The sequence below is a fragment of the Nycticebus coucang genome, chromosome 2, assembly GCF_027406575.1.
Source record: "Nycticebus coucang isolate mNycCou1 chromosome 2, mNycCou1.pri, whole genome shotgun sequence".
Classification (NCBI taxonomy): domain Eukaryota; kingdom Metazoa; phylum Chordata; class Mammalia; order Primates; family Lorisidae; genus Nycticebus; species Nycticebus coucang.
In genome coordinates this window covers 74,189,677-74,213,315 of record NC_069781.1, presented here as the reverse complement: position 1 = coordinate 74,213,315, position 23,639 = coordinate 74,189,677, and the positions used below count along the sequence as shown (strand labels likewise).

Genomic DNA, 23,639 nt, shown 5'->3' with positions numbered 1-23,639 from the left:
GCCCGCTACTCCTCTTCCCTCCTCCCCACCCGCACAGTAGAAATTCCAATTCCCTCCCACCTCTCCGCCAGGTGTCACAATCGCGCCGGCGCCCGCCTGCTTCTCTCCCCGCCCCTCCAGGATGGCAGTGCGGAAGCGGAAGAGGCTGCAGGGCCCCGGAGCCTCTTTGGAGTCCGGCCGGGTCCCGGGGTCGGGGCCGCCCGCCGCGATGCCGAGCCCTCGTAGGAGCGCCGAGGGAAGGCCGCTGGGCGCCTCGGCCTCGAGCAGCAGCAGCAGCCCCGGGAGCCCAGCCCATGGCGGCGGCGGTGGCAGGTTCGAGTTCCAGTCCCTGCTCAGCAGCCGTGCTCCGGGCGCAGACCTCACCTGTGGCCGGCTGCGCGCGTCCGAGAGCCCCGTGCACCGCCGCGGCTCCTTCCCCCTGGCCGCCGCCGGCCCCTTGCCGGCGCCCCCGCCCCCACTGCCCGAGGAGGACCGCATGGACCTGAACCCGTCCTTCCTGGGCATCGCCCTGCGCTCCCTGCTAGCCATCGACCTGTGGCTGTCCAAGAAGCTGGGGGTGTGCGCTGGGGAGAGCTCGTCCTGGGGTAGCGTGCGGCCCCTTATGAAGCTGCTGGAGATCTCGGGACACGGCATCCCCTGGCTACTGGGCACCTTCTACTGTCTGTCCCGGAGCGACAGCTGGGCCGGGCGCGAGGTACTGATGAACCTGCTCTTCTCCCTGATGTTGGACCTGCTGCTCGTGGCCCTGATTAAAGGGCTGGTCCGCAGGCGCCGCCCGGCGCATAATCAGATGGATATGTTTTTCACTCTGTCTGTGGACAAGTACTCCTTCCCTTCCGGCCATGCCACAAGAGCCGCCCTGGTGTCAAGGTTCATCCTGAACCACCTGGTGCTGGCCATTCCGCTGAGGGTGCTGGTGGTGCTGTGGGCCTTCGTCTTGGGCCTCTCCAGGGTCATGCTGGGGCGACACAATGTCACCGATGTGGCTTTTGGCTTTTTTCTGGGCTACATGCAGTACAGCATCGTGGACTATTGCTGGCTCTCACCCCACAATGCACCCATCCTATTTGTACTGTGGAATCAGCAATGACCCCATCTCACTGATTATGGCACCAGGAAGTCTGACGATTTTGATGATGCCAACCTAAATCAGCAGCCATCCTGCTTGCCCCCCTTAAACATTTCAGGCTTCTTTTGGGATTTCAGGTGTCCTACCGCCTTGATGTGTTGCTAGGCTGGAGCACGTGCTGGCCAGTACTGAACACAGCCATATTAGGGAAAGAAAAAAAAAATCCCTCTATTGTATATTTATTCAGCAACTGCTTATATCTCCAGGACAACTGCAAAGAAACCAAACTGAGGTGGTTATACTGTTGCTGTTTTTCAAAAGTTGACATTAATAAGATTTGTGTTTTATAGGAATCCCCTAAATCAACATATCATTTGTAATTTGAACTTTGAGAAAGCAACATATCTTCATTCTGTAAATACACATGCAGAGAAACCATGTACCAACCTAGTCCTTTTCCTGAGATAGATTTAAAAACAGTATTTTAAAAGCCTAAGATGTAGGTTTTTGTAGTTTATTCCCTGAAGATCTGTTGCCACAGTTGGGGAGATTTCTTCTTAATGCTGATTTTCTTGGTAAGCTTTTTTACTTTATTATCTCTTCCATTTTTGTGGATCGGGTAGTGACAAAGAGGTGATAGTACTGTCTTTCTCTCCTCTCCCTCTACTCCTCAAAAGGTCTTTAAATAGCTGTTTATTTCCCTCTACTCCCTAATACTATTTTTAGCATTCAGAGAATAAGCCAAGAACTTAAAGAAGAAACACTTTTAAAGTGGGTGTATCTAAGGGCCTGGAAAAAAGGAAAAATGGGACTATAGGCTCATGAGTAATTCTGTTAACTAATTATATAGTATGATGGGACAAAGAAGTTAGGTCACTGGGGAGAAGTTAGAGAAACTAAACTTTTGGGAATAGACTGACCACATCTTATATCAATGACCCACATGGCAGGAGAGAAGGCCCTACTACCCGTCATCCCTACTGAATAGAGAATAATGGGTAATTTATTACCTCTATAAGGGTAATAAATGGGAAAATAACATGTCTTCTCAATGCAAAAGCATAGGCTTTCTCATATATACCACAAGAATGACCCTGTTTACTATAATTTTTCACATGAAATTCCATTTTCCTGTATACAGCACATCTTAGGTGACCGTATTTAACTTGAAATTCACCAGGGAGCCTGTCACAGTATCAGGCACAAGGCATAAGTCCTAAATTTTGTTTACATTGACTTTTTAATTTAAAGCTGTTCATTCATGGTGCCTCCAAAATCATAAGACCAAAGACCCCAGTCACAAGGTGGACTCTGCTCATTATTCTTGGGCCCAGAAAGACTGAAGAGGGTATGTATCTGTTTAAATGCTGCTCTATCTGACTAGAAAACCTTTAAGTTACCTATGGAAGTAATGTTTTCAGAAAATCTTAATGGCTGATTATTTTGGCATTTATAATTAGAAAAATTATATACTTTGACATTCAGAGGTGCAGGTAGGAACCTAGACAATAGGCTGTGATAAGTAGATTCTGATTGGGTGGAAACAGGAACTTTCTGAGAGTGAGGGGCACACTAAAAAGGGAACAGCTACTCCTCAAAATAAAATGATGTATTCCCACAACATCCTGAATACTTACTACCTCTTCACTTGCTAACTCAGCCAAACTGTATAACTCTAAGTGGTTTGGGTCTATTGTTTAACCTTAGAGAGATCCTTTATTTTAACTGCAGCAGTATTCAGGCCAGATACTCGGAAGCAATAATATTTCCTCTTGGAGTGTCCACAAGTCCAAATATCGGTGGCTTGACATTCGGCTTACCTTCTGGTTTGTAGTTATACTTAGGGAATTCCCTATTTTACTTGCTGGGGCCTGAGTTTGCTGGCTTTTGAAGATCAATTCACCTGATGATTTTGGAGCTTCCAAAGTCCTGTAGAGTAGAAAACTGATTTCTTTGTTCATGAAATGTACGCTGAAGAATGCCTTTTAAAAATCATAATAAAATTAACCAGTAATGTTAAATGAAGTGAGAAGAAAACTTGTTTCATTTTTGCCTTGAGCAGGACTACTGATTGATTACTTAGCTTCTCCAAGTTTCTTTCATCTTCCTGCACAGTTTTGAAAGCTTGAAAGTGACATAGCACAATTGATATGTCTGGCCCTGCTTGCTGTCAGCAAAGTGAGACAAAGCCAGGAACTGTTGATCAGCTTTGTTTCACAGCCACGTATATGTTGCAATCACATTTGCCAACTGTATGGAGGCTAACAAGATTCCCTGGTGGTGTCCTTTTAGCATTGTGCCTATAATCATGACCAGAAGAGAAGCCTCTGGTAGCTTGGAGGCAAAGCTACATCTGTCACTACAGATGGAAGGACTGGAAAGTGGTAGCTAAAATAAAGCAATGATTGACCCCCCCAAATAGAAACAATGGAGTCACCCTTTTACCTTAGTACCTTAGCTAGGACGGATTTGATGGATAATTACAAAACATTTGTTAATTGACTTCCCACTTGGATTTAGCAAGCTAGAGCCATCACTAGGAGAAATATAATAGCTTGGAAAATATTTGATTGGTTTATAGAGGTGGCAATTATCAGGAAGTGATGGGGCATTATAGAATTCAATTATTCCCTTGTTAGTTAAAGGCAAAGTTTTAAAAATCCTTTTACAAATCTTAATCCAGGAAAAGAAAAGCCCATTTGGACTTAATGTAGGGTTTTAAAAGAAAGGAAAAAGTCAGGATAAAACTAAGAAATTAGCTTTAGAAGAAAAAAACAAATCTTAGGGACAGAAGTACGATTTGTCCCAAAAGATGATGTGTGTGCGGTAAGTAGGGGAGGAGTGGTAAAAATCACCCCAGAGTCTGACTTGGGATTAAGGAGCAGGATCGTAGATCTCTTACCGCCCGGATCTGCAGCTCCACCACCACCTCCAGAGGCATCGTTCCCTGTGGGCGAAACGACTGGAATGAAAAGATCCGTTTGTGCCGAGCTTTGGACCAATTTTTCTTAGTTTAGCTCAATCCCTGGGGCAAATGTTCCCAGAAGCTGCCCCAGCCCCCCACCCTATCGCTCCCCCATCCGTCCCCCGCCCAGCCCCGGTCCCTCCCGCGGGGACAAGTCTCTCACAACCCGAGCTGCAGTATAGGCTTCTAGAAGGCGGAAGCGTGGAGTTGCCATGGACACTCAAAGCGCAACCTTCCACCCTGGAACGCATGCGAGGCCCTGCGCAGGCGCGCGTCCCCTGTACTGCTCTAGGGGCGCGCGGCAGGTATCCGCTACCTCACGAGGTGTCCTGGCCAGACACGCTGACCTGGTACTTACTCGGTGTAGTAGCCGGATCTGGAGATGCTAGGGATACTAGTTTTCTTTCCATTGGGTTTCTTTATCCACAGTCACTGTGTTAAAATGTTTATAGTTTCCATTCTAGAAGTGGAATGAAACCAGAGCTGTTATAATTTAAGCCCTCTGCATTTTTAGTAGCTACACGACTCCCAAGCCCTAGAATTTCTGTAACAATTCTAATCTGATATAGTTGCCTGTCCCTAAAGGTACCTTTTTGCTTATTAAATATGTTCTCAAGTTTGGTTTGGAAATGGCAGTTACTGTTCTCAAGTTACGTTTTGGAAATGTGTTTGCCAAAGCCACAGTTAACTCTGTAAAAAACAATCAGAGGTGGTAAGCACAGCAGTTCTCAGCCAATAGGGGAAATGGCATTTTTTCCATTCACTATATTTGACAGACAAAAATGAAGGAAAGCAGCAGGGAGTGGCTGCTTCTAGCAATCCAAAAAATCTGAGAGGGCCAATGCTATCTTCCAAAAAAAAGAAATCCTAAATTATCTTCATTTATTACTAGTATTTTGCATTAGAGATTGTGCATTGGAAATAGTGCAGAAAGATGGCTGCAGTCAACATTATGTATTGATTTTAGTAACTGGAGCTCCTTTTCCTGGAAGGACAAAAGCTCAGTATGATGTAGAAGCAGATTAAATAAGAAGGGTATACTGTGTCTAATTCTTATTGCTCTGTCTCTCTGAAACCCAAGAGACAGAGAAGTGGGCACTTGGCTCCCTGTTGTGTCCAAATCACTGATTTGTCACCTCACAACAACTCATTAGCAACCCAAATGATGTAGGATGGGACCTGTGAAGATTCTCATAGGTAAGTCACAGCACAAGTGCTAAGACATCAAAGAGAGTGACAACCAAAGCTAGTTAAATAGGTAGCCAAGGGTACAGTAGAAGGGAGGAATTAATCTTTATGAGCATCTGCAAGGTATTAGGCATGTAGCATATGTTAATTCATTTCATCCCCACAGTAACTCTTTGAGGGAGACATTACTATCCCTATTTTACAGGTGCAGAATTTGAAATTGGACAGAATTTGAAGCCAGACAAAGGCTGTGCAAATAATAAGGGGGCAGCCATGTTTGAATCCAGGAACACTCTGTCCCATCACTGGGCCTACAACACGGACATCTGGTTGATCCCTTGCCAGTCTTAACTCTTGCTATAACTGGACTTTCCTTGCTTAGCTTCTAGGGCACAGCCCTCTTCTGATTTCTCTCCAACTTTCTGGCCATTCTTTCTCTGTTACTATCCCCCTAAATCTGCTAAGCAATATTTCTAGTCCTTTTCCTTTCCTAACTCTATACACCCTTTACTTAAAGTGTCATCCAGTATAGGTATTAACATATGTACACAGATTTACATATCCCACCGAGCTCTCTCTTCTGGTCCCCAAAAAGATGGAATCTTACTATTATAAATACATGTATCTTCTCTTTGTAGCAGCTACCACAATAGCAGCTTTACATTTGATCCTGTAATTCAGGATTATTGTCTATTATCTATGCATGGCTAAGTGTTTGTATCCTAAATACCTAATATAGAAGATACTCCGTAAACATCTTTGAATAGATACTAAATGCAGAAATTGTCAAACCAGTCTGTAGGAGTTAATATACAAAGGTAATGGGAGTTCCCACCACATCAGGACAAACTAAATATGCAGAATAAGAAAGGACCAAGCACAGCAATTAATACTCCTGCTACTCTGCCATGGGGATATTAAATTAAATAAATTGATAAGGAAGAATCACACTCTGTTAATTTCTCACTGCATGGTCATCTGAGGCTGCCAGCTGCCACAGAGATGTGGAAGTTGCTACATACACAGTATCTCACCCATCTGGCAAAGTAATAAATCACTGAGGCTGCCACCTCTGCAGGAGGCCAAGGAAGATGAGGGTTGGCATCTCCATTTGGAAATACTGGCATGGCTGAGAGGGGAGTGGATGATGAGAGGTTGTTTCATGGGTACAATGTGCGCTACTCCAGTGATGGAGGCATGGAAGGCTCCAATTTCACCATAATGCAACGTATCAATATAGCAAAACTGCACTTCTACTCCATGAATATATGCCGAAAAACTTTTTTTATAAAGAGAATGGCTTTATTTGCTGGGTAGTACCTGCTGGTGGCAGCAAGCAGATTCCAAAGAACGACCTCTATTTCCAGAGTGTTTCTGCAGTGCAGCTTGGTCAGCAGTGGCATCAGCACTGCAGGAATGACACATCAGCACAGGCTATTTACCTCCTGGTCCCTGACAAGGAAGTGAAACACAGCCCAAATGGGAATTTTCCAAAGAATAAATTAGCAAAACACAAGACTATCTCAATCAGATAATTATAGCTGAGATTTTTCTTCCTCTTAGCTAAAAAAACTAATTATTGTTAAGACACAAAATTAGAGCTGGGCATGGTGGCACACCTGAAGTACCAGCTACCCAGAAGGCTGAGGAGAGAGGATCTCCTCAGCCCAGGAGTTACCAGGTTGGCTTATGTAGCAAATGCCTGTCTCAAAAAAAAAAAAAAAAAGGACAATATCATAAACATTTCTTTTTTTTTTTTTCATAAACATTTCTTAACAAATAATAGGAGTATTCATTCGTATGAAGAGAAGAAACATTTTTTATTTATTTATTATTTATTTATTTATTTTTGAGACAGAATTTCACTTTGTCATTCTTGGTAGACTGCTGTGGCATCATAGCTCACAGCAACCTCAAACTCCTCTGCTCAAGTGATTCTCTTGCCTCAACCTCCGGATTAGCTGAAACAACAGGCACCCTCCACAGCACTGGGAGAGAGTTTTAGAGATGGAGTCTCGCTCTTGCTCAGGGTGGTCTTGCACTTCTGAACTCAGGCAATCCACCTGCCTCGGCCTCCCAGAGTGCTGGGATTACAGGCATGAGCCACCGCACCCCAGCCCAAAGAAACATTTTTAAACAGGCATTAATGGGGGGAGTATGGAGCAACACATACATTGTTGGTGGGCATGTAAATACATATAACATATTAGTTTTTGATGGCAAATGTAACAAATTAGCACAAATTTAAGGGCTTAAAACCAGAAAAATTTATCTGACAATTTTGTGGCTCAGAAACCAACACAGAGCTCACTGGGCTGAAATCAAGGTGCCAGCAAGGCTGCATTCCTTGCCTTTTCCATTTCCTGGCATTTCCAGAGGCTGTCTGCACTCCTTGGCTCAAACTCCCTTCTTCTTTCTTCAAAGCCAGCAAGGTAGAGCCAAGAGTTTCTCATACTGCCATCTCTCCAGTTCTCTCTTCCACTGGTAAGGACCTTTGTGATTACACTGAGACCACCCAGGTAATCTAGGATAATTTCCCTATTTTAAGATCAGCTGATTAGAAACTTCAATTCCACCTGCAACCTTATATTTTCCTTTACTATGTAAGTAACATATTTACAGGTTCCAGGGATTAGGAGGTGAACTTCGTTGGGGGTCATTATTCTGCCTACCACATATAACTTCTTTGGAAAGCAATTTGATAATGTCTATCAAAATTTTTAATTTGGGGGGTGGCGCCTATGGCTCAAAGGAGTAGGACGCTGGCCCCATATGCCAGAGGTGGTGGGTTCAAACCCAGCCCCAGCCAAAACTGCAAAAAACAAATAAAATCATAATTCTTTAAAAAACAAAATTTTAATTTGGCTCAGCAATTCCACTGTCAGGAATTTATCCCATGGGTATGCTTTCACAAAATCACATTATGCACCATTATTTGTATTTTAAAATATAGAGAAAGCTGGGTCAGCGCCTGTAGCTCAAGCAGCTAGGGCCCCAGCCACATACACCAGAGCTGGCAGGTTCAAATCCAGCCTGGGCCTGCCAAACAACAATGACAACTGCAACCAAAAAATATGCAGGCATTGTGGTAGGCACCTGTAGTCCCAGCTACATGGGAGGCTGAAGCAAGAGAATTGCTTAAGCCCAGGAGTTGGAGGTTGATGTGTGCTGTGATGCCACAGCACCCTACCCAGGGTGACAGCTGAAGGCTCTGTCTCAAAAAAAAAAAAAAAATTTGGGAAAGCCTATTAAATCTTCATTAAATACAGGTGAGCATGGTGGTTTATACCCATAATCCCAGCACTTGGGAGAAGCCAAGGTGGGAAGATCACTTGAGGCCAGCAGTTCAAGGTCAGCCTGGGCAAAATAGTGAGACCCTGTCTCTTCAAAAAAATAAAAAAACAATTAGCTAGGCATGGTGGAATGTGCCTGTTGTCCTAGCTATTCAGGAGGCAGAGGCAAGAGGATCACTTGAGCCTAGGAGTTTGAGGTTACCCTGAGCTATAATATATGATCACACCATTGCATTCCTGCCTGGCGACAGAGTAAGACCTCATCTCTTTAAAAAAAGTTCAATCCATAGGGTCAGATTAAATCAATTATGGTTTAGCCATACAATGGGATATTATGAAGCATGGGAAGAGAATGAGGCAGAGCTATAAGTCCTAATAGTAAATAATTTCTAAAATACAGAGCTAAGAAACAAAAAGCCTGGTGCAAAAAATGTGTAAAGTATGCTGCCATTTGGGACAGAAGGAGAATATTACATGTATACATATACTTAGAATATTACTGAAGGGATACACTAGGAACTGCTAATGATTGGGTAGAGAAGGAGAGAGGAAGGAAACTTACTTTTCATTGAATGTCTTTAGGTATCTTAAAAATGTATACTCTTGCCAAGTACTTGCATTATCTAGTCCAAAAAGGAAAACAAAACAAGTAGAAAACATAAAACAATAGAAAGAAGAAATTTGAGAACATAGGAAGGAGCAGCTTTGGATGCTATATCCTATGTACTGCAAACCATAAAAATATCCATGCAAGTGTTTCAGCCATTTCTGCTTCTACTGCGGTGTTGCTTATCCTGTAATCCCTGGTTATCTCGGTCCTGAACACCCTGAAATGATAGGCAACCTTTCCTGCATGTGCATATGTGCATTTTTAGGGGAAGAAAGCCTGTAGCTTTTATCAGAGTCTGGAAGGGGAAAAGTAGTCAAACCAGGTTTTAGAGTACTGTTCAGCATGCTGAGCTTTCTATCCTGCTTTCCATTGTCTGCCTACAGTAAAAAGAAGGGCCACTTAGGTAATCTGACAAGGTGGTAGGTAAGAAAAGAAGACCTTTTCTCTCCATCACATTCATGCCCTCCTATTAGAGCCAGTTGACTCTCTAAGGGCAACTGTATTCCTTAATATGTGATAAGAAAACCGTCAAAATCCATTCTAGGCCATTTGTTTATGTCTGAACTCAACAGACTCTCTTGTTAGGCCCTACAATTTTTTGAGCCAGTGAATTATTCATTAGCAAGTGTGAATAACACCAGCAGATTGAGTTTCCAAAGTGAGTTATTCATTAACATTTGAAAGAAATGCTTAAAAAGAGAAAAGGAAACACCAAAGTACATGAAACAATCTGAGTTATTTCAGTAGTAATGCATTTCCCGATCATCAACTTTTTTCAGTACAGATCCAGCCTCAAGACCCGAGAAATAATTGTCCTTTATATTGAGCTTTCTCCAAAGTCTTTCTCTAAAATTTTCTTTAACAGTTTAGTTTTCTCCTACTCTAATATACAGAGAAGAAAAATTTACCTTCCTAACTTCTGCTCTGAATGTGTAAAAAAGCTCAATGAACTACACTGGGCTCTTTTGTTGGTTCTAAAAAAATGTATAATGATGAAGTTTATATTTTTAAAAAAATGTTAATGTTAAAGTCACATCCTTTGGAGGAACTTTACATTTGAGGGATCAGGTTGTCACCACATGAACTCATTGATCAAGCTTAGCACCACTATACATTACAATAGTTAATATCATATGCCTCCCTGTGTAATTTATAGGAAGCACCTATGAAGCATTTTTGCCAAGAAAGTTGAACTTGAATCTAATCAAGCCACTAGAGCTGACTATCCAATATGATAGCCGCCTATAGCTATTTGAATTAACTACAACTAAATACACTCATATAATTTTATTTATTTATTTTTGAGACAAGGTGTCACTGTTGTTCAGGATGGAGTGCAGTAACATGATTATAGCTCACACAGCCTTGAACTCCAGAGCTTAAGCAATCTTCCTACCTTAGCCTCTCAGGTAGCTATGACTATAGGTGTGTGCCACCACACTTGGTTATTTTTTTTTAATTTTGTAGACATAGAGTCTCATTGTGTTGCATAGACTGGCCTTAATTTCCTGGCTTCAGGTGATCTTCCTGCCTTAGCCTTCTGAAGCACTGGGATTATAGGCATGAGCCACTATTTAGTTCACCCTAAAACTAAATAAATTTAAAATTCAGTTTCTCACTTGCATTACTCACATTTCAATTGCTCAATAGTGGCTACTACATTAGTGCAGGCACACTGTTTCATCATCACAAAGAGTTCTAATGGGCATCATTGCTCTAGAGCTAATTTCACTTAAAAGGCAATATGGGTAGTGAAACATGTTAATGAAGCAGGCAGGCATATCTAGAATATGGGACATTAACTGAACAAGTTAGTCTGCAACAAGTCGATGGCATTAATTAAAAAAAAAAAAAAAGGAGTGAGGGGTGCTGATCTAGCATAAAAGATACTTGAGACTTAACAACTAAATCTAATATGTGGACTTTGTTGGGACCTAATTCAAACAAACCAACTTAAATATAATATTTGAGACTATCAAGGGAAATTTAATTATAGTTTGGGCATCAGATAACACCATACTACTAACTTTGATAGGTATGATAATACCCTTGTGTTTATGTAAAGCAAACACTAACATTGTTTAGAGGTGCGAGATGCATATTGTATAAGGATTTGCTTTTATTTTCTTTTACTTTTTTTTTTTTTGAGAAAGTTCTCACTCTATCACTCAGACTGGAGTGCAGTTGCACGATCATAGCTCGTTGTAACCTAGAACTCCTGGGCTCAAGTGATCCTCCTGCTTTAGCCTCCCAAAGTTCTGATTACACAAGTTCTGAGCCACCACGCTAGGCCAGATTTTGTTTTTCAGTACTCCAGAAAATGAGTAAAAGGATTAGACAAAGCAAATGTAACAAAATCATGATAATTATTGAAATCTGGGTCATGGATATATGGGGTTTCTGTAATTCCATACTTTTATTTAAAAGTATTCATAATAACAATTTAAAATTTTAAACATATACTTAAACAAGAGCTATGATTTCTTTATATGGATCTCTTTCTATCCTAAAACAGCCCATTAAGAGAATTCTTGGTGACATCACTATAAAATTCTCTTCGACAGGTATCTTACATACATTAAAGAGAAAATACGGTGGATCTATTCACCACAGCACAGATAAAATTATTTTGATGTACAGTACCTTACAAGCAATTCTCAGGGAAATCCATTTAAAGGAAAAAAGCAGCACTATGTAAGAAGAACGATCTGCATGAACTTGCAAAGTGGGAAGATGACAATTTAAGTATTTCTTTATAAGTATATACACTTCTCAAGAATTTTCCTCAAGTATCAGAAATACTTCCAAAGAAGGAATGAAATTGCAGTCGAGCAGCTTTTAACAATCTTGAAGTCATTTGGGATCTGGATCCACACATGGGATATATTTCACAAAACTTTATTAGGGTTCATGAGTCAGACTCATATGTTACTCTTTGGCTTATACTTCGATTGACTGGCATTTGTAGGCTCAGCACTTACATAATGATGCCACATTATCTTTCCACAAGGACTGCCCTTGGGTATATTGGACTATATAGTCCTTCCATTTTAAAGTAATTTCTAATTCAGAAAAAAACTAATTTTCTCCTTTCAGTTTTAGCTGGCTAGCTCTATGTCTACAGGAGTAGTAGGCAATTATGACCCAGGGCAATTTCCAAGGAATTTTATTAATTACTCAACTTAAGAAAGTAGAAAAGTATATTTAAGTTCCAAGACTTATTAAAAAAAAAACAAAAAAAAACGTCTACTGTGCCTGGGCCCCAAAGTCAGCAATGGCTGAAGAGGAGGCTATTTCTGACGTCATTATTCCCACCCCTTATCTCCTACCAAAATATAACCTTTTGCTCCCTTTTCATCCTCTTCTGCCCTTATTTAATCCTGCATCTTTTCTTTTATCCTTGTTTCCATTCATTCATTCCCTATTTATTTATTCAGCACACATTTATTCAGTACATAGTATGTGCCAATTACTATTCTGAGCAATACATGTAGAAGGATGAGTAAGAATAAGAATTACTGGCTTGGCGCCCGTAGCACACTGGTTATGGCGGTGACCACAAGCACCAAGGCTGGAGGGTTCGTACCAGGGCCCCGGCCTGCTAACCAACGACAACTGCAACAAAAAAATAGCCGGGTGTTGTGGCGGGTACCTTTAGTCCCAGCTACTTGGGAGGCTGAGGCAAGAGAATCGCTTAAGCCCAAGAGTTGGAGGTTGCTGTGAGTTGTGACGCCACAGCACTCTACCGCGGGCAACCTAGTAAAACTATGTCTCAAAAAAAAAAAAAAATTACTGTTCTGAGCAATATACATATAAGGATGAATAAGAATAAGAAACAATCTGTACTCCCATGGAGCTTACCTGCTAGTGGGGGAAGAAACATAACTAAGCAAACATAAATAAGATAGCGGTATGATGAATAGTAGGAATTAAATTTCCATAATAGTGGGATAAAAAGAAATAAGAACCGGGCAGCGCCTGTGGCTCAGTGAGTAGGGCGCCGGCCCCATATGCCGAGGGTGGCAGGTTCAAGCCCAGCCCCGGCCAAACTGCAACCAAAAATAGCCGGGCGTTGTGGCGGGCGCCTGTAGTCCCAGCTGCTTGGGAGGCTGAGGCAAGAGAATCGCGTAAGCCCAAGAGTTAGAGGTTGCTGTGAGCTGTGTCACGCCACGGCACTCTACCGAGGGCGGTACAGTGAAACTCTGTCTCTACAAAAAAAAAAAAAAAAAAAAAGAAATAAGAACCTAATTTAGACTCAGTGGTTAGGCTGGCCTCTCTAAAGGTTCAACAACATTTAATCTAAGATTTAAGAAGAGAAAGCAAGACCGAAGTCATGCCCACTAGCAAGACTGTCAAAGAAGCAAGAAAAAAAAAATTCAGGCAAAGGAAACATCAAATACAAAGGATCATGAGTCAGGAAAGAAATGGATAATGGTGTTTGAGGAACTGAAAGGAATCCAATGAACACACTAGGAGAGACACAGGGTGCCACAGGAGGCGAAAGGAGTGTGTTAAGAGATGATACTCAAAAGTTAAGATGACACTAGATTGCACAAGAACTTAAAATAGTTATGGTGGTGGTTGTCTACCTTATAGCCATAAACTTTTCCTCCTTACCAACAGAACCTGAGATTTGTTTGGGTGGCAATGTACCCAGCTCCCAGCAACAAATTATGTTTAATAATTTATTTAAGCCTGTTCTGGCCAATGAAATATAAAAGGAAATCACTAGATGCTTTTGGGACTTTTACTCTGATATGAGAACCACAAGGGAATACAATTATTTTGCCTCCTTTTCTCCCTTTCTGCGTTAGCTGCTGTAATGTTTGATGCAGTGTCCATGAATGTGGCAGTCATCCTGCAACCATGATGTAATGAGCCCAAAGATGAAAGTCAGCCGACTTAGGACAGTGAAGAGGAAGAATAGAAAGAACCTGAGTCATTGATGACATCAGTAAACTGCTAAGCCTATTCTGGGACCACCTATCTTCATCCTTTTCATTAAATAGATAATAAATATTCTTATGGTTAGGTTTCTTTTAGCTGGGGTTTCATTTTTTTGCACTGAAAACATACAGTTTATAAAGCAGGGCTGTGATATAATTTATATGTGTTTTTAAAAAAATCTCTCAGGCAACTGTATAAAGAGATTATAAGGAGCAAGAATAGAACAGAAGCACGGAAGACTACTACAGTTGAGGAGGGATCATAGTGTCCTGGCCTAGGGAGGAAGCAGTAAAGCTAGAAATAAGTAGATAGCTTCAGGATGTACTGGAGGGTTAAAAACAATAGGACTTGCTGTTGGTATGAGAGAGAAAGGACAGGGAGAAATTAAAGCTGGCCTCTAGACATTGGACTTGATGGTGGTGCCTTTTATTGACTTGGAGGAGACAGGGAGAAGAGGTTTGAGGGTGAGAGCAAATGCTCTTTTTTGCATGCATTACATTTAAGATTTGTATAAGCCATTCAAAAAGAGATGTTAAATCAGTAGGTAGAATTATGAGTCTGAAGCACTGGGGTAAGGTCAGGGCTTGGATTTCAATTTGGGAATTGTCGATACACAGACATTATTTAAAGCCACAGGAATACACAAGATTTTCCCCACTGGCCAAAATATGAGGAACTTTAAAATTAGAAGTCTGCTGGAAGGGAAGAAGACTGAGAAAAAGTAGTGAGAAAGGCAGGAAAAAACAACACTTAGCATTTATATACAGCTTACTTTATGCCAGGCACTGTTAAAAGCAATGTGCAAGCTTCATGGAAGCAAAAAGAAAAGTATTTTCCTTTTATTTCTCCCTTTCCATTTTCTGCCATAGCTTTCACCCCTAAACCCAAAAAGTGTAGGTGAAAAAGTGCTTCTTAACTGTTATTTATAATTACTTACTAATTATTATTATATTATATAACATTAATATGTAACTAAATATAAGTATGTTTACATTTAGTTGTATATATTTGTATTTAGTCATATCAAAATTATTCTCAAAGTATGTATCATTGGTAAATATTCAAAAAGCACAATATAGAAAAGCTAAATGTGGAAAGTACAGATTCTCAGAAAGTTTCCTCCCCCGCCCCAGCCTTCGCCTCCAGAGATAATCATTAACAGTTCCTCATATACCTTTCAGGAATGTTTTACACAGAGACTAGTTTTTACACAAATAGGGTATCTCTCTCCCCTTTCTATGCATTACACATATATGCATATATCTAATTATGCAAGTTGCTTTTTTTTAAAGCTCGACATTTGGAGATATTTCTGTATTAGCATATTTAGGTTTACTTTACTCATTCTAAATAATAATATCCTATTTTATTAAATGCCATAACTTATTTAAGTTACTCTATTGATGGGCAATTTTTTTTTCTTACCATAAAAAAAATTCTGCTAAAAGACCTTTGTAGGTAAATCTTGGAATACTGGTGCAACAATAATCGTTGCATAATTTCCTGGTAGTTAAATTATTGTATCAAAGCACTTAAACCTCTCATATTGTCAAATTACTTCTCCCAAAAGGTTACAGAAATGACATTCTTGCATCATTTTCTCACATGTTGTTCCAAGTTTGGTTATTAACCCATTTCGCAAGTTTGCCAATCTAATACACGGGAAAAAAATGGCGTCTCGTCGTTTTTATTTGGGTATCTTTAATGACTAGGGAGCAAAGCCTGATTGTTAAACGGGTACGTTTAGAGGTTAGACTTCCTGGGCTGGATCCTAGCCTCTGAACATGTGTGACCTCGGGCGCAGTGGGTCTATTTTTCCTCTTATCAAAAAGGGGGATAAAAACAAAATCTTGGGGATTAAACTAAAGTAGGAAAGTAGGAAGCCCTCTCTACACGTTCGCTATTAGCGGTTACTGATCTTAATTTTTTTAAGCCATGCTCGCCCCAGTACTTTTATTCTTTGGTGTACTCCTCCAACCAAGTAAAGCAAATTTGTGTTGCTTGTAATCGTAAATGAGAGAAAAACTGGCTCCCGCTTTTTAAAATTCTGCTTCCCCTGTCCCAACCCCGCTTTAGAACTACAGTGTATTGCTGGTTTATGTGTCAATGCACAGGAATGAGTTGCCGTTTCAAAACAAAATGCAAAGTAGACTTGGTCCGGGCACCTCCCAGCGCCCAGGACCCACTGTTTACAGCGTAAGGAACACTAGATAGCAAATATTTAACATTACCTAGCAAACATTTCACCACCCGCCGCGCGATTTGCTTTAAGCACCCAATGCCGACAGGCTTCAGAGAATAGACTTTAAACTAGAAAACAGTTCCAGACCCACCCCCTACATGGAGGCCCAAAACCCGCCTCACGGCCCCGCCTCAACCGGAAGTGACACTAAAGTCGACCGCTCCTTCCGCCGTCAGCCGGAGGCGCGGCCCAGACTAGCGCCGGGTGTGCGTCGCTGACTGGGGGTTTCTGGGTAACGGCCCCGGCCGGCTGGAGCTGCTGGCTCCGCGCAGCGGGTTCCACTCAACGCCAAGTCCGTTGGCAGTGGCGGTTGTAGGTCTGGGGGCAGCTGGACATGGAGCAACCGTGGCCGCCGCCGGGACCCTGGAGCCTGCCTCGGGCCGAGGGTGAAGCTGAGGAAGAGAGTGACTTGGACGTGTCCCCCGGTTCTCCCCGCTGCCCGCAGTTGCCGGACGGCGGCGTCCAGGTGAAAGGGGGGCCGGGTTCTGCTGGGGCGGGTGCGGAGGATGGAGAGGTGCTGTCGCCAAGCTCCCTGGAGTGCCACGTCGCCCCGACCCTTTTCTGCGTCCATCTCCTCCCTGGGAGTCGGGCGACTGATGCCATCACTTGCTATTATATATAGCACTTTCAGAGGAGAAACAGGGTGAACATGTATTACCCACTTCTACGCACACCTTTTCTTTTACTTGGCTGATTCTTTCTCACCCTTAGAAGACATTCCTCCGCCTCCCCGCCTCTTGACAGCACCTAGATTTGGGGCAGCTCACGCTATAACAGTGACCCTTTGTGTCCTCTTGTGCGTGCTTTGCTCTCAGCACTTTTTTCTGTTAAAAGCTTTAACAGACTTGTGCACAGTTGGTAGTTAGATTAGAGACAGTAAATGATTGTAGCTTAAGATCTCTCTGAGTCCAGACGTAAGGATGATTTCACTTGCTATTTTACCCAAATCACATATGAGCAAATTCTGTAAACCTTGCATTTAATGCTAGCGCACACCTCTCCCATTTGCGTGACCGTCTTTGCTTTACTGTTTTGTTTTTAGTTTGCTTCACGTCATTCCCCAGGCACTCAGTTGCGTTTTCCTACAGAATTCTTCCTCGGGTTCCTGATACTACTTGTGATTTTCAAAGCAGCTTTCTTGCCTCTGAAACTTACCCAAATGTGATACAACATTTAGGATTTTTCTGAGTTCTGTGTTAGGGAGTGCTTATATATTCATTTTATCATGTCCTGGTTTATCTCATAACTTGAGTGTGTTTTGGAAGTATATTTCAGTATCACAGACAAAGCACTAATATGGTCAGTGGATTATAACTGTCTGCCTTCTTGGAAAATGGGGTTCCAATAGTGTAATAGAATGAATAGTTTTTCTCTAAACTCATTTAGCTAGATCTTAATGAAGATGAGTGATTTAAATCGTTTGTCAGTAAGTGTGGAATCATCGATCTTATGCCCAGCTAATGGGGTTAGTTGGCATCATACAGAGAAAAATGCTGTTTCATAACCACAGAGTGTACTTCGGCCAGCTAGTCACTGGGAGAGTGCAAGACATTTTTTAGGAGGGCAGAATGAGAGTTGATGGGTCAGTAGTCACCCACTAATTGTAGATCACTGGTGTCATATTTATATACAAAATGTGTAATACACACACAATGTGTTATACAGAGAGAAAATAATGAACAGCAGCTGCTGTTGTCAATTTTGAAGGCAGATGGAGAGAAAAAAAGGTCTCAAGAATTTCACTGCATTATGATCGAATCACAAAAGCCAAGAAAAGCATGAAATTTTTAAAGTAACTGTGAATTAATTTCTTTTGTGGACTTAACAAACTTGTTCAGCTGAAAGAGATTTTAGAAGTGGATAGGCTTAATCTTTATTAAAAGTAATTTCCCTGAGGCCATATAACTAGTTAGTGGCAAAGTTAAAATTAAAAACCACTAATGACCCCCGGACCAGTATTTTCTCACCTACTGCACTGCCCCTCCTGTAAAATACTGCGAAACTGTGTTTGGATGCAACTACCTTTAATTGGTTTTAAAATTTGCAAAGTGATTACTAATTTATTATAAACTTATTTGTCTTTCTGGCTTTAAGATTTTTTTAGATTGGAATATTTGGAAAGAATACAGTGTGTAGTGAAGTTGGAGAAACATTTACCATCTTTAAAAACCAGCTTTGGTTTAATTTTAGCAATATGGAGAATCCAGATATCTTAATAAAATAAATGATGTGTAGTTCTAAGGTCTAGTTTTAGAAGATCTTAAATATAGATCTTAAATATAGATCTTCTAAAAGGCAGATCAGAATATAGGGATGCTTTTTGAAAAGTTTTGATGTAAAGTTACATTGGTACACTTTAATGCTAACAGTTACTTTGTAGAATTTAGTTCATTAAAATATGACCTAATATTTTATTTAATTATCTGAATACATGTTGGATAGTTTGCTCAAGTGGCCAAATGTTATCTGGATAGTCTAGGGAGAATTTAAACGTAAATAACTTTCAGAATTTGTTTGATTTGGGAAATGAATATTTTCTCCCACATAATTTAAAAAATGCAAGGTATTTCCAGTTATCCATATTGACTTTCTTGGTAGCTTTGTCTTTTCTTACAAAATAAGTTTTATAGCTTCATTTTTCTCCTTTTCCTGGTCCCATTTTAAGCATAGCAGGTCTACAGTTATTTTTGATCCTATTCTAAGATAGCAAAAAGTAAAACATAAATGTTTTACTTGGTTTGTTAGGGACATAGTATATAGTACCTGGCTCCAAACCTGCTGAATGAGTAAATGAAAAATCTGAATAGCAAAAACCCTAGTAGAAACTTGAGTTTTCCTGAAGAATCAGCCAGGAGGTAGGGGCCTTGTTTGCTAATTGCCTCAGCACTCTTTACCACCACCAGTCTGTTCAAAGAAGTGGAGATTAATTTATTCATCTAACATTTGTTGAATTCTAGCCCTTTAAGAAGTTAGCAGTTGAGTAAATAGAGAAACATAATAATGTATGGAAAACATTGCCTTAGAAATATGCATAAGTAGTGTGGGGAGAAAATGGATAAGAAAAGCTTAGACGATTGCAGAAGATTGCAGAATCTGTATACAGATAGGAGTTACCTAGAGGAAGAAGTATTACCAAATTCAAAGCGGGGTAGGGAGGCGCCATTGGGGATGGGAGGAATAAATAAACAAGTAGAAAAGTAACGAACTGAGTCTAGAGAGATCATTGGAAATGATACGAAGGGCCGTATCACAGAGTTTGCACTTTATCCTGAGACCTCAGAATGAATAAAATGATTAGATTTGTTTTTTGGAATTATCAGTCTAGTGAAATGGAGAATGGCTTGGGATAAACAGGCTGTATTTGTATAATTCACATGTGGAATTATAAGGGTTTGAATAGTGGTGCACATATAGGAACAGATTGGGGAGAAATTATTCTGATTAAGTACTTTGAAGTTGATCTGTATTTGGTTAAGAAATCATAAAGAATGTACCTTTAGCTTTTGTTTTATAGAGCTAAGAATAGAAGGAATTGAAGACCTATCACATGCTTTTCATGTAGTAGTTAAGTAAATATTAATACTACTGCTGGTTCCACAGAGTCACCAGGGTGGACCATCTGGCACTTGAAAAAAAATCTTTGCCTATTTTGATTAGGAATAAGTTAAAAGATATCTGATATTGTCACTTATAAAGAGGAATTTTCAGTAAGAACTTGTCAGATCACCAAAGGAGTGGGAAAATACAGAAAATAAATAGAAACCAGGAAATGATTACTTCTAAATAAAAGGTTTTTGCAGTGAAGAACTAGTAGAACAAAACTAAAGGTCTGACTTTTCAGCATGTTGAATGTTGAGGTGATGAACTAGATTTAAGCTTTGTTCTCATTATTCTGCTGGCTCAAGATTATAAAGACTATAAATCTCATGTTTGTTGAGCACAAGCTTTGTACACTGTGATTGTTGCCAGACTTTTGTTACTGTTAGTTGTCAGGGGAGGGGCATAGATTAACAAAGAAGCTTAGAGTTTAGTTGATGAAACAAGGCCTATAATACAGGCCCAGAACACAGGATACATTATGCACCAGAAAATATTGTACAGAAATCTTTCAAATGAAAACAAAAATTGAACTATGCTACACAGCATATCCATTGCCTTCAGTATCTTACAAATACTGTTTTGTTTTGTTTTTTAATCCAGATGTATAGCCATGGGATTGAACTAGCTTGCCAAAAGCAGAAAGAGTTTGTGAAGAGCTCTGTGGCGTGCAAATGGAATCTTGCTGAAGCTCAGCAGAAACTTGGTAGCTTAGCACTGCATAACTCTGAGTCTTTGGACCAGGAACACGCCAAAGCACAAACAGCAATATCAGAACTGCGGCAACGGGAAGAGGAATGGCGACAGAAAGAAGAGGCTCTAGTACAAAGAGAAAGGATGTGTCTATGGAGTATGGATGCCATTAGCAAGGATGTTTTTAATAAGGTAGGACTTTTTATTGGGCCATAATTAAAGAAGAAAAAAATGAAATGTTTGTACATACCACTTGTGCATATTTCCTAGCAATGCAACAGAATCCTGTAAACACCGTTCATTTTGACAGTTTATGAAAAGTATTTGAAAAAATTAGGAAAGTCAGAAAGTTTAAAAGCTCTTGCCCTTGAGCTGTAGATTTCAGGAAGCTGATTAACCAGTCTCACTTACCTGTTTATATACATGTACTGCTGATCAAACATTATGTATATTAGAAAACATTCACAAAGGTTTGATATTTACATGGATAAGAAAATATATTTCCCCCACATCTCGTGTTTTGTACTTCCTACATTGGTGGTCACTAATGCTTTAGAGTTTGTTTAATTCAGTCATCTTATTTTATAGATGAAGAAACTGAAAAGTAAGTAGAGTGACTTGATAACAGTGGTTTAAATGTAAGGAAGAGACTTTCTGACCGTGTAATTGAGAGACTAGTTGAATATCCTTTATTAAGAGGCCTTTAAAATGAAAATGATATCCATATAATGTCCTTTACTAATGGAGATAATATTATCTCCATTGGCCTAGTTAGCCTTTTAAAATCTCATGTTTCTCAAACTTTAGGGTTTTCTACCTTTGTTTCCATTTAAAAATTAGAATGTCTAGAGATTAATTTCCAATGTATGAAAAGGAGGAAAAGGCAAAGCCTAATAAATAACTTTATTAGCTAATATTTTTAATATGGAATAAATGATACATATTGAAGAATAATAGTCTGTTTTTAGCCTTATTTTGGTAAAACATTTATAAATCTGTGAACATGCTGGCAGGTGCTGATATTTTGGTTTTGTGTTTTTTTCACTATGCTAAAATATCTAAAGGAGACAGTTACCAGAAGCTAAAACAAAGATAGATTTTGTATATTACCTATTATTACCATTCTTTAGGCCTGAAACATGCAGAAAATAGGGAAGGATAAGAAAATGTCATTATTTACCTTACTCAACCCATGAATATATCATCTGGGTGTGAATTTTGACTTGGTTTTAGCCTTTTATTATGGAAAATTTTAGCATACACAAAGTAAACTCATGAATCCCATATTCAACATCAACAAAAGTCATCATGGAGCTGTTTCATTTATAACTTCATCTATTCCCTATCTTTGCATGATTACTAATTTTTTGCTTAATTTTTGGATAAGATTTATATACTTTGAGATGCATAAATCTTAAGTGTACAATTTTAGCAAATAGATGTACTTGTGTAATCTACATTCATGTTGAGATAGTAATGTGGAACTGCAGTCTGTAACATCTAGAGCAATGAAATTCAAGTCATTTTCTACTAATTTGTAATGTACTTGTACTAAACTTAACTCTCAAGCTTGGGAGGTAGACTGCTCATTCTTGTCAAAGTCCCATCGACCTTATCTTTAACCATTATTGTTTAGACTTCTCAGCCTGTAATCCACTTGTTTTCTGTCCTCCTGCCGTCCATTCTCACCTACCCGCTTGAGCGTTGTTTTTCCCTGGACTAGCTCAACTTCTGCTACAGCAATCAGTAACACATGGAAATAAATGTACATTACCACTAGCCCTATCAGTACTTTCTTCTTTAATTAAGAAAAATTAAAGAGTACAACATGCTTATTGTAAAATAAATAAGTACATACATTTTTAAAAATACTTAAGTATGTAAAATACAAATTGAAAGAGCCCCTTGACTTTCATTTCCATTTCTAAGAGAACCTCTGTTAACAGTGAGTCATATCTTTCTAGATTTACTCTGTGCCAGTACTAATGTACGTACATTTTTCTTTTTCCCACCACCATTGTTATCTGAATAATTAGCTACCTCTGCATATATTATTTTGAGGGGTGTGTCTTGAGTGTTATTTTCTGACTTGTACTTATACCCCAAAACTATTTAAAAATAAATTTTTTCTTCCTGAGGGAATGATCAAAGCAATGTTTGTTTTGTTATGTAAATGTATCTTCTTTTAACATAGTAGTCACTAAGAAAATATTTTCATGTTGTCTCTGCTTTTATTTCTTTAAACTTAGGTTCTAACATAGCCTACATTTATACCACAAATTAATTAGGACTATCTTTATGTTCCAGTCATTTGCTCAAAATCGTACATTGATTTTGTCTGGGAGCTTGAGACTTGAGAGGACTGGTCTAGATCTGCTCTGTCCAACTGGATAGCAACTAGCCACATGTGCAATTGAGCGCTTGAAATGTGGCTAGTCCGAATTGAGATGTGCTGTAAGTGTAAACTACAATACACACCAGATTCCAATGACTTAGTACTCCCCCCAAAGTAAAATATTTATTAATTTTTTTTTATTGCTTACATGTTAAAATGATATGTTGCATATGTTAGGTTAAATAAAGTAAGTTATTGTCATCTGTTTCTTTTTACTTTTTAATGCGGCTAATATAAAACTTTAAATTACATTTATGACTTGGATTATATTTCTATTGGACAGTGCTGGTCTAGATGGCAGACTATGTAAAGGGAAAAAAACATTTATTCTGAAATATATAAATTTTTGTGTGCTTCCTCATTGTAAACTGGTTGTGAGCTGGTCTGCAATTTACATTTTTGGAAGTGATAACAGGGCATAAATGCAATCACAGAATGTTCTGAGAAACTGTTCTGCCAGTTTTTCTGGCTAGGTAAAAACTTCATTCTTGATCTGTTTTATTACTTATTTAACTGAAAAGCATTTCCTTAAAAAAAAGTTGTATTTGATTTTAAGAATCAGATTGTTTTGGCTCTCCTCAGAAAAGTTTATTAGAAATGCAGCAAAATCTATTCTGGGTTTATATCCTAACAAAGAATT

The 23,639-nt window shown here is 39.7% G+C and overlaps 2 protein-coding genes across 14 annotated transcripts in view; one reads left to right on the top strand and one right to left on the bottom strand.

Moving 5' to 3' along the window:
* Nucleotides 1-16,356, bottom strand: part of SPATA6L (spermatogenesis associated 6 like) — a 66,118-nt gene extending 49,762 nt beyond the window's left edge. For 5 of the 13 annotated variants that reach the window (XR_008376474.1, XR_008376476.1, XM_053573666.1 and 2 more), the window contains exon 1: nucleotides 61-4,872. Coding sequence is in view for 11 of the 13 variants with exons in the window: in XM_053573666.1 (XP_053429641.1) it covers nucleotides 61-633 (573 nt within the window). In the remaining 2 variants the exon portion in view is untranslated. Of the gene's footprint in view, nucleotides 1-60; nucleotides 5,057-5,110; nucleotides 5,324-6,542; nucleotides 6,675-16,303 lie in introns of those variants that run through there. The other 8 variants (XM_053573723.1, XM_053573729.1, XM_053573682.1 and 5 more) reach the window with 7 other exon arrangements.
* A 119-nt stretch (nucleotides 16,357-16,475) lies between these two features.
* The window catches only part of CDC37L1 (cell division cycle 37 like 1, HSP90 cochaperone), a 30,787-nt gene continuing 23,623 nt past the window's right edge, over nucleotides 16,476-23,639 (top strand). Inside the window, exons 1-2 of the mRNA XM_053573655.1 lie at nucleotides 16,476-16,780; nucleotides 20,515-20,796. Of these exons, the coding sequence (XP_053429630.1) occupies nucleotides 16,649-16,780; nucleotides 20,515-20,796 (414 nt within the window). The 5' untranslated portion in view covers nucleotides 16,476-16,648. The remainder of the gene's footprint in view (nucleotides 16,781-20,514; nucleotides 20,797-23,639) is intronic.